Genomic DNA, 11933 nt, shown 5'->3' with positions numbered 1-11933 from the left:
ACAGAGATGAAGAACAGTGCTTTTGGTTTTGTTTTCACAGAACTGATACCAGAAAAGACTCCAAAATCTAATCTAAAATTCAAGATTCCTATTAAAATATTATATCTTAGAAACAATCAATTTAGTTCTATGGTAACTAAATAAAAACATACACTGAATACAAAAATCCTGACAACAGTGACATTTTTATTTAATAGTTATGAAATTCAAACAAATCTGGGAATTTGCTTTGTGCTAGGTGGACCTGAGAGTAGTGTACTTAGATTCCCAGACTTCTTGTATAGCCTCTGGGTTTAAAGGCTCCTGTTAAATTACAGTATACTACTTGACTTAGGGTCAAACCTCAAATGTTAGGGACACAAATCATTAGCAAACTGTTCTAACAGTGGTATGGCATCCCCTCTCAAGTGCTGTAGTAGGAAAAGCACCACAGCTAGAAGGAGCATGCCATATCTGCTATGAACATTCAGCATCTTTGAGTGTCTGTCCAATTCTTAACTTAAAAAATATCATTAAACACTGCTAATAGGAAAAAAAAGCCACATGCTATTGTATAAGTTATTTACAATTAGTAGTGGGCTGGAGAGATGGCTCAGCAGTCAAGAACACTGGCCGATCTTCCAGAGGACTCAGCACCCACACGGCAGCTCACAACTGTCTGTTAACTCCAATTCCAGAGCACCTGGCATCCTTGCACAGATTATATGCAGGCAAAACATGAATGAACATAAAAATAAATGTCTTTTAAAAAAAAAAAAAACCTCAACAGCATCACTCTAAACACAATTATGATCACGAGTCAAAGTACATTACTATTATCAATTTTCCAAAATTCAAGAATTGATTCAATTAACATTTTCACCTTATATATCACAAAGAGTGAAAGGTTTATAAAATACTCTTTAACTCTATTGGAGAAAAATCTAAGATTAGCATATAAAACAAAAATTTGTAAAACAATGAAGTCATAGCTTCAAAGTACTGGGGAAAAGTCATCAGACTGTCTTATTAGCTTACTGTCTAACTCGCCTAGTATCACTAGACTAACCTCTCATTTACTTACCACACAAGAACCTCATTTCATCAACAAACACAGTTAATTGTCTCATCATTAAACACACAGGCAGTGCCTAGTGTATCCTCCATTCTCACCCCTCTACTCCATATTGTATTCTCATTCTTGGGCACTCTAAAAAATCAGATGTAAAAAGGATCCAGAGTATGAAAATAAAGATCAACCTATCTCTCAGATAAGGATAAATATTAAACACTTACTTAAATGTGGCCACTTTGTTTATGACATTCTCTAAGCCAGTTTCATTATTTTCCTGTCGAAACAACAGTTTTTTGTCATTTTTACCTTCAGGTAATGATTTTTTTCTTCTCTTACTGTGAACTGAAATACATTTAAAACTTCATCTCTGAAGTACTTTATACACAATAAATTTAAAGATTAACTGCAATATTGTATTAAAAGTACATATGCAAGTCCGGTGGTGGTGAAACATGCCTTTAACCCCAGCACTCAGGAGGCAGAGGCAGGCGGATCTCTATGAGTTTGAGGCCAGCCTGGTCTACAAAGTGAGTTCCAGGACAGCCAGGGCTACACAGAGAAACCCTGTCTGGGGAGGAAGGAGGGCAAAAGAAAAAGAGAAAAAGAAAAAGAAAAGTACGTATGAAGCCAATATGATGTAGGGGAGTAACTTTTAAGATGCACAATCTTATGTATGAATAGCACAAAGTAAGTCAGCTCTCTGAGTCTGGCTTCATGTGTGCATATACACACACAATTTTTAACGCCCACCCTTTCTTCTTTTTGTTTTTTTGTTTTTTTGGATGGTGTTGGAATTTAACCTAGGGCCTGCAGAAAGCATTCTATCACTCAGCTATACACTCAGTGGTTAAAAAGAAGCCTTATATAGTATGTTCATCAACAACATCTAGGAAGATGGCCGTGCTTCACTAATCCTTGAAACCAAGGTAAAAAGGGTGAATAGCCTCCAGCCAGAAACACATGGCAAAATATCTGTGCAAAATGTTCAGATGTGTTCCTCCTTTCGCAACTCTGATAGTTTTCTGCTAATTAGCACAGACATTTCCTTAAACGCAGAGTACTGTTTTTATGAAGTCATTTACAATGATAAGGAACTAGTTAAAATACAACAAACTTATAGCTAGCTACCTATAGTTTTTAAAAATTAAGAAATTTATCCTCCTTTTCATAGTTTAGTTTGAGCAGGCAAGATGGCACAGTGAGTAAAAGCACCTCCACCAAGTCTGACAGACTTAGTTTAATCCCTGGGACCCACATAGTGAAAGGAGAAAACTGATTCCTGCTTTGTTGCTTTGTCCTCGTATCTCTGCAGGTGCCACATGAGTACGGTAACATACACACACACAGACACACACACACCACATGCACACACATGCAGAAATAAATAAATGGAAACAAACCTTTATTTTGTTTACCGATTTAGTTTTTAATGAGATGAGTCACTCCTGGGTATGAATGATCATTAGCTTCGCAGGTAACTGGAATTATACCATAACACGCACCACCACATCTATCTAACCTCCTTTTAAAAAATTGATTTGGGATTAAGCAGCAAAGTCAGCGGACACCTTAGAGAATTTTGTTTCTAAGTATGTTGTATATGTATTACCAGTCACAGGTGAAATTAGTTTAGGTGTAACAGATTATTTTTAGAATTTTTGAATATTTACTTATTTTAATAGTATTTAGGGGAAAATCATTTAGAACATCAAAACTATTATTACATACATATTACTCCTTCAAACACACTAAGGAAACCTATAAGATGATATTTAAAAGGAATTAATCATGAAATTCATAGGTGGATATACAAAAATTACAAAGGTAAAATACCAAATAGCTACAGTTTGACAACTAGTTTACAATGAAACTGGAAAAAAAATTACAAAAAAACTGACAGAGAGGAAGAAACTGAGTCAAAGCACAGCATCTCTTGTGTGTATGGAAGTCTTGACAACACAAGAAAGTTGAATTCTTTATTAAGAGTCACTTTTCGGAGATTGCAGGGGTAGCTCAGTGTGTAAAAGTGCTTTGCCGTACAAGCCTAATATCCAGACCCAGGCCTTGGAGCCCATAGAGAAACTACACGTGGTAGCTCACAAGCATAACCCCAGCTCTCCCGGATGAGAGGCAGCAGAAGAACCACCAGAAAGCTCACGTAGGCCACAGATATCTACATACATGGCATGGCATGGCATGTGCAGACTTCCACTCACACAAAAACAAAAACTTAAGTGATTAGTGTTCTAATGCATAAGCAAATCTCACAAGAGGAAAAAGTAAGAGTCATAACTTTAGGACAATTATAGCAATATTGGTATATACTAAAGCATAAATACCACTGTGGTGGAGATCACAACTCACCCTACAGATCTGTAGTTAGAGAGAGCAGGCTGACAGCATGCTTCAGCTGTTGTCCTTTGGGCTTCTCACTAAAGGATTCTAGACCCTCAGCAAGGCGAATACTATAAAGAAGTTGTTCTGAGAGACATGGCAAGACAGCAAAGCCTGATTTTTATTTTGTTGTCTGTCTGTCTGTCTGTCTGTCTCTCTTCTATCTCCATCCTGACCTACTTTTCTTTATTAGGGCATGCTCCATAGCTCCAGCAGCTCTGGAACTCCAGCGTGCTGGGATTACTAAAGCATGTGCCACAGTGTGTAACCTACTGCTTCATTCTTTCCTTTCTGTCACTCTTTTCACATAATACTTGTATTTATGAGACCTATCACAACAATATATATTAATATAATGTATACATACATACATATGCAATGTATAATTATCAAATCAGGATAACTGGAATTTCCAAGTCCTCAAATATCTTTCAATTTGACATGTTGGAAAACTTTGGGCTTTCTTTTTCCTAGTTATTTAGAAATATATCCCTTTATTGTTAAGCATGAACACTAGAACTAATTCTTTTCCCTAAGGATACTTTGCTATCTGTTATCTAACCGCTCTCTGATCTCCCAACACCCTTAGTCTCCAGGAACCACTAATTCTGCCTTCCTTTATGAGATCTACATTTTTATAGGATGCTTCCATTCATCTGCCTTTGCATTTTCTTCATGAAAAGCAGGCCTGCAGAATGCTGCAACAGCTCCCTAGTGTTTCCTAGCCTCTCACTGCTTCCTGTAATAAAATCTTCATTTTTATTTTATTTTATTTGTTTTGTTTTTGTTTTTGTTTTCTGGCCTGTTTCTCACAAGATCTGCATTAACATAGTGCTCCAAAAACCTGAAATCTCAGAATTTTAGCTACCTTTCATTTCCTCTGCCAAAAATCTTGTTTTAAAGTAAACAAAAATTTAAGAGCATTTCCATGGAACTAAAGCATATAAATGACTAAAAGCTAAAAGGTGATTGGTTTACAACCATAATATTAAAATGTGGGTCATTTTGCTAAGCACATTTTCCTGAAATTTCAAGTTAACTTTCAACTGAAAGAAAGAGAGTGGTTGGATGAAATGGACAAGTTTCTAGACATATACCAGGTACCAAAGTTAAATCAAGATCAGGTTAATAATCTAAACAGTCCCATATCCCCTAAAGAAATAGAAGCAGTCATTAATAGTCTCCCAACCCATATCTTCAAGGCTTTTCCCCACTTTCTCCTCTATAAGTTTCAGTGTCTCTGGTTTTATGTGAAGTTCCTTGATCCACTTAGACTTGACCTTAGGACAAGGAGATAGGAATGGATCGATTCGCATTCTTCTACATGATAACAACCAGTTGTGCCAGCACCATTTGTTGAAAATGCTGTCTTCACATAAAACCAGAGACACTGAAACTTATAGAGGAGAAAGTGGGGAAAAGCCTTGAAGATATGGGTACAGGGGAAAAATTCTTGAGTAGAACAGCAATGGCTTGTGCTGTAAGATCGAGAATTGACAAGTGGGACCTCATGAAACTGCAAAGCTTCTGCAAGGCAAAAGACACCATCAATAAGACAAAAAAACCACCAACAGATTGGGAAAGGATCTTTACCTATCCTCCTAAATCAGATAAGGGACTAATATCCAATATATATAAAGAACTCAAGAAGGTGGACTCCAGAAAATCAAATAACCCCATTAAAAAATGGGGCTCAGAACTGAACAAAGAATTCTCACCTGAGGAATACCGAATGGCAGAGAAGCACCTGAAAAAATGTTCAACGTCCTTAATCATCAGGGAAATGCAACTCAAAACAACCCTGAGATTCCACCTCACACCAGTCAGAATGGCTAAGATCAAAAATTCAGGTGACAGCAGATGCTGGCGAGGATGTGGAGAAAGAGGAACACTCCTCCATTGTTGGTGGGATTGCAAGCTTGTACAACCACTCTGGAAATCAGTTTGGCGGTTCCTCAGAAAATTGGACATAATACTACCAGAGGATCCAGCAATACCTCTCCTGGGCATATATCCAGAAGATGTTCCAACCGGTAAGAAGGACACATGCTCCACTATGTTCATAGCAGCCTTATTTATAATAGCCAGAAGCTGGAAAGAACCCAGATGCCCCTCAACAGAGGAATGGATACAGAAATTGTGGTACATTTACACAATGGAGTACTACTCAGCTATTAAAAAGAATGAATTTATGAAATTCCTAGCCAAATGGATGGACCTGGAGGGCATCATCTTGAGTGAGGTAACACAATCACAAAGGAACTCACACAATATGTATTCACTGATAAGTGGATATTAGCCCAAAACTTAGGATACCCAAGATACAAGATACAATTTGCTAAACGCATGAAACTCAAGAAGAATGAAGACCAAAGTGTGGACACTGTGCCCCTTCTTAGAATTGGGAACAAAACACCCATGGAAAGAGTTACAGAGATAAAGTTTGGAGCTGTGACAAAAGGATGGACCATCTAAAGACTGCCATATCCAGGGATCCATCCCATAATCAGCTTCCAAACGCTGACACCATTGCATACACTACCAAGATTTTGCTGAAAGGACCCAGATATAGCTGTCTCTTATGAGACTATGCCGGGGCCTAGCAAACACAGAAGTGGATGCTCACAGTCAGCTATTGGATGGATCACAGGGCTCCCAATGGAGAAGCTAGAGAAAGTACCCAAGAAGTTAAAGGGATATGCAACCCAATAGGGGGAACAACATGATGAACTAACCAGTACCCCAGAGCTCTTGTCTCTAGCTGCATATGTATCGAAAGATGGCCTAGTCGGCCATCACTGGAAAGAGAGGCCCATTGGACTTGCAAACTTTATATGCCCCAATACAGGGGAATGCCAAGGCCAAAAGAATGGGAATGGGTGGGTAGGGAAGGAGGGGGGGTATGGGGGACTTTTGGGATAGCATTGGAAATGTAATTGAGGAAAATACGTAATAAAAAAATATTAAAAATTAAAAAAAAAAATAGTCTCCCAACCAAAAAAAGCCCAGGATCAGATGGGTTTAGTGCAGAGTTCTATGAGACCTTCAAAGAAGATCTAATCCCAGTTCTTCACAAACTATTCCACAAAATAGAAACAGAAGGTACTCTACCCAACTCATTCTATGAAGCCACAATTACTCTGATACCTAAACCACAAAAAGACCCAACAAAGATAGAGAACTTCAGACCAATTTCCCTTATGAATATCGATGCAAAAATCCTCAATAAAGTTCTCGCTAACCGAATCCAAGAACACATCAAAACAATCATCCATCCTGACCAAGTAGGTTTCATCCCAGGGATGCAAAGATGGTTCAATATATGGAAATCCATCAATGTAATCCAGTATATAAACAAACTCAAAGACAAAAACCACATGATCATCTCGTTAGATGCTGAGAAAGCCTTTGACAAAATCCAACACCCCTTCATGATAAAAGTCTTGGAAAGATCAGGAATTCAAGGCCCATACCTAAACATGATAAAAGCAACCTACAGCAAACCAGTAGCCAACATCAAAGTAAATGGTGAGAAGCTGGAAGCAATCCCACTAAAATCAGGGACTAGACAAGGCTGTCTACTCTCTCCTTACCTATTCAACATTGTACTTGAAGTCCTAGCCAGAGCAATTAGACAACAAAAGGAGATCAAGGGGATACAAATTGGAAAAGAAGAAGTCAAAATATCACTCTTTGCAGATGATATGATAGTATACATAAGTGACCCTAAAAATTCCACCAGAGAACTCCTAAGCCTGATAAACAGCTTCAAAGAAGTAGCTGGATATAAAATTAACTCAAGCAAGTCAATGGCCTTTCTGTACACAAAGGATAAACAGGCTGAGAAGGAAATTAGGGAAGCAACACCCTTCTCAATAGTCACAAACAATATAAAATACCTTGGCGTGACTCTAACTAAGGAAGTGAAAGATCTGTATGACTAGAACTTCAAGTCTCTGAAGAAAGAAATTAAAGAAGATCTCAGAAGATGGAAAGACCTCCCATGCTCATGGATTGGCAGGATCAACATTGTAAAAATGGCTATCTTACCAAAAGCAATCTACAGATTCAATGCAATCCCCATCAAAATTCCAACTCAATTCTTCAAGGAATTAGAAAGGGCAATCTGCAAATTCATCTGGAACAACAAAAACCTAGGATAGCAAAAACTCTTCTCAAGGATAAAAGAACCTCTGGTGGAATCACCATGCCTGACCTAAAGCTGTACTACAGAGCAATTGTGATAAAAACTGCATGGTACTGGTATAACGACAGATAAGTAGACCAATGGAACAGAATTGAAGACCCTGAGATGAACCCACACACCTATGGTCACTTGATCTTCGACAAGGGAGCTAAAACCATCCAGTGGAAAAAAGACAGCATTTTCAACAAATGGTGCTGGCACAACTGGCGGTTATCATGTAGAAGAATGCGAATTGATCCATTCCTATCTCCTTGTACTAAGGTCAAATCTAAGTGGATTAAGGAACTCCACATAAAACCAGAGACACTGAAACTTATAGAGGAGAAAGTAGGGAAAAGCCTCGAAGATATGGGTACAGGGGGAAAATTCCTGAATAGAACAGCAAAGGCTTGTGCTGTAAGATCAAGAATCGATAAATGGGACCTCATAAAGTTGCAAACCTTCTGCAAGGCAAAAGACAAAAAGACCACCAACAGATTGGGAAAGGATCTTTACCTATCCTCCTAAATCAGATAAGGGACTAATATCCAATATATATAAAGAACTCAAGAAGGTGGACTCCAGAAAATCAAATAACCCCATTAAAAAATGGGGCTCAGAACTGAACAAAGAATTCTCACCTGAGGAATACCGAATGGCAGAGAAGCACCTGAAAAAATGTTCAACGTCCTTAATCATCAGGGAAATGCAACTCAAAACAACCCTGAGATTCCACCTCACACCAGTCAGAATGGCTAAGATCAAAAATTCAGGTGACAGCAGATGCTGGCGAGGATGTGGAGAAAGAGGAACACTCCTTCATTGTTGGTGGGATTGCAAGCTTGTACAACCACTCTGGAAATCAGTTTGGCGGTTCCTCAGAAAATTGGACATAATACTACCAGAGGATCCAGCAATACCTCTCCTGGGCATATATCCAGAAGATGTTCCAACCGGTAAGAAGGACACATGCTCCACTATGTTCATAGCAGCCTTATTTATAATAGCCAGAAGCTGGAAAGAACCCAGATGCCCCTCAACAGAGGAATGGATACAGAAATTATGGTACATTTACACAATGGAGTACTACTCAGCTATTAAAAAATGAATTTATGAAATTCCTAGCAAATGGATGGACCTGGAGGGCATCATCCTGAGTGAGGTAACCCAATCACAAAGGAACTCGCACAATATGTACTCACTGATATGTGGATATTAGCCCAAAAACTTAGGATACCCAAGATACAAGATACAATTTGCTAAATGCATGAAACTCAAGAAGAATGAAGACCAAAGTGTGGACACTGTGCCCCTTCTTAGAATTGGGAACAAAACACCCATGGAAAGAGTTACAGAGATAAAGTTTGGAGCTGTGACAAAAGGATGGACCATCTAAAGACTGCCATATCCAGAGATCCATCCCATAATCAGCTTCCAAACGCTGACACCATTGCATACACTACCAAGATTTTGCTGAAAGGACCCAGATATAGCTGTCTCTTGCGAGACAATGCCGGGGCCTAGCAAACACAGAAGTGGATGCTCACAGTCAGCTATTGAATGGATCACAGGGCCCCAATGGAGGAGCTAGAGAAAGTACCCAAGGAGCTAAAGGGAACTGCAACCCTATATAGGTGGAACAACATTATGAACTAACCAGTACCCCAGAGCTCTTAACTCTAGCTGCATATGTATCAAAAGATGGCCTAGTAGGTCATCACTGGAAAGAGAGGCCCATAGGACTTGCAAACTTTATATGCCCCAGTACAGGGGAATGCCAGGGCCAAAATGTGGGAGTGGGTGGGTAGGGGAGTGGGGGGGGAGTGTATTGGGGACTTTTTGGATAGCATTGGAAATGTAAATGAGGAAAATACCTAATAAAAAATTAATTAAAAAAAAAAAGAAGAAAGAAAGAGAGGTGGAGAGACAGACAAATAGCATCAAACAAACAAACAACTACAAAAACTGGAATTCCTCCAATCTTAAGAAAAGGAACTGAAATGTAAGCGTAGACGCTAGAAGGATGTCTCAATGGTTAGAAGCACTAGCTGCCCTTGCAGGACCCCCTGGACTCACAACTGTCTATGGCTCCAGTTCCAGGGGATCCAACACCCTGTAAGAACACCAGGCATGCATATGATACACTTACAACAAGTAGGGAAAACACCCAAACATATAATTTTTAAAATAATTTTCTTTCTTTTTTTTTTTAAAGAAAAGTAGACTTACGTTCTCAGGTAGGTTTCTGGCGATGGCGCTGTGTGGCATGGGCTCAATGCAAAGTAAGTGAGTAATCTCTCTCATTATAACCTCCTCTCTGGTAACATTCCCCACTCCAGGTACATAACGTTCTCCTAATACAACAAAAAACAAAACCAGAGAATTTCATTCATTTCTATTGAAGTTTTGCTCTGACAGATGCTACCCAGAACACTGCATTACATTTAGGTCTATAAAAACAAGTCAAAATTACGTCAATATTTTCCCAAATTCAAACCATAAATTATTTGTTAAAAGAGAGAAACCATTCAGTGACGTGAAGAATCCATCCCTTATTTTAATTTGCTTTAATCCTAGCACTTGGGAGGCTGAGATAGGAGGATCACAGACAGAAAGGCTAGCCTGGGTCACATAACAAGACCAGAATTCCAAAGTAAACCAATAGACTGGAGAGATGGTTCAGTGGGTATGAGCACATATTTCTCTTATAGAGGATCCAAGTTCTATTCCTGGAACCTCCCTCCGTCAGGACACTCACATCTGCCCGCTAATCCAGCTCCAGGGGATCCAATGTCTCTGGACTCAAAGGGCACCTGCACTTACATGCACATACCCACACCTACACTAAAAAAATAAGTTGTTAAGTTTAGGCATATTGTTGGCACATGCCCTTAACACAAGCAGTCAGGAGGCGGAGACAGGAAGATCTCAGTGAGCTGGAGGCCAGACTGGTCTACATAGTGAGCTCCAGGTCAGCCAGAACTATACATAAAGACCCTGTCTCAAAAAGAAAAGAAAAGGGACCCATAGCTCCAGACACATATGTAGCATTGGACGGCCTTGTTGGGCATCAATGGGAGAAGAGACCCTTGGTCCTGTGAAGGCTCGATGTCCCAGTGTAGGGGAGTGCAATGGTGGGAAGGTGGGAGTGGGCAGATGGGTGGGGGCAAACTCTCATAGAAGCAGGAGGAGGGGGAATGGGATAGAGGGTTTCTGGGAGAGAAATCAGGAAAGGGGATAACATTTGCAATGTAATAAATAAAATATCCAATAAAAAAAAAAAGAAAACCAAAAGAAAATCAAAATAAACTGCAAAACATAAATAAAAACGAACAAACAAAACAGGGCCTACCTAGAGGTTAAGAACTCTTGCTGCACAATCACAAAAACTAGAATTTGGATTCCAGTACCTGTGCAACAAGCCAGATGGCTCACAAACATTCCAGCTATAAGGGATCTGATGCCTTCTTCTGTCTCCCACATACATGCACAAGAACGCACATGCACATACATGCATATACACATGTGTGCCTATATACTCAGACATACAGACAAGCACACACTCAGAGGCAGAGGACACAGAAAGAGATAAAAAGACAGAGAAATAAAGAAGTACATAAAAAAAAAAAAAAACAAGGTGGGTGGGTGCCAGGGCTGGGAAGCTGGAGTGGGTGGATTAGTGAGCAGGGGGGTGGGGGAAGGGATAGGGGGTTTTCAGAGGGGAATCCAGGAAAGGGGGTAACATTTGAAATGTAAAAGAAAAGATGATAAAGAAAAATCTAATAAAAAATGTAAATAACAAGTCAGAAGAAAAAAAAAGAACAAAATGAAAACTGAAAAGTAAAATTAATAGTTTACACGATAAAACAGGATTATGTGCCAAGCCTAGGACTCCCACGTACTAGTTACATACTCTTGTACTGAACTACAAACCCAGGTCCAGGTTATATACACATAAACAAAAAACTCTGTCAAATGCTTATCAGAAATTGCTAACTCAAGTATAGGAATGTCTCTAGTTTTAGTACCTAACTTCCATTGATCAAGAAGACATTTGAACGCAAGGCACCCTAGGTTTTTTTTTTTTTAAGTGTATATATGTGCAAATACTTTGTGTAATGTGAGCATGTGTGCATGCAGGTGTGTGTGTGTGGGGGTCTTGGTCTTCACGTTATTTCTAAGGTAGGATTGCTCCTGAATCTGAAGCTCACAGATGCAGCTAACCTGCTGGCAAACCTGCTCTCTAGGGATCCTCTTCTCTAGTCTTATAGGTGTGTGCTGCAAGCCTGCCTCCCCCAC

General features: G+C 39.4%; 1 protein-coding gene across 2 annotated transcripts in view; it reads right to left on the bottom strand.

The window, feature by feature from the left end:
• The window catches only part of Ubr1 (ubiquitin protein ligase E3 component n-recognin 1), a 133716-nt gene that overhangs the window by 64103 nt on the left and 57680 nt on the right, over positions 1–11933 (bottom strand). For both annotated transcript variants that reach the window (XM_021184371.3, XM_029469902.2), the window contains exons 21-22: positions 9864–9988; positions 1276–1328 (exon numbers count right to left, since the gene is read on the bottom strand). In XM_021184371.3, coding sequence (XP_021040030.1) covers positions 1276–1328; positions 9864–9988 — 178 coding nt within the window. The remainder of the gene's footprint in view (positions 1–1275; positions 1329–9863; positions 9989–11933) is intronic.

Source organism: Mus caroli, unplaced genomic scaffold, assembly GCF_978045245.1.
Source record: "Mus caroli unplaced genomic scaffold, Mus_caroli_1 scaffold_2, whole genome shotgun sequence".
Classification (NCBI taxonomy): Eukaryota; Metazoa; Chordata; class Mammalia; order Rodentia; family Muridae; genus Mus; species Mus caroli.
Note: the sequence above shows the minus strand (reverse complement) of the source record. Positions and strands in the feature narration are given on the sequence as shown.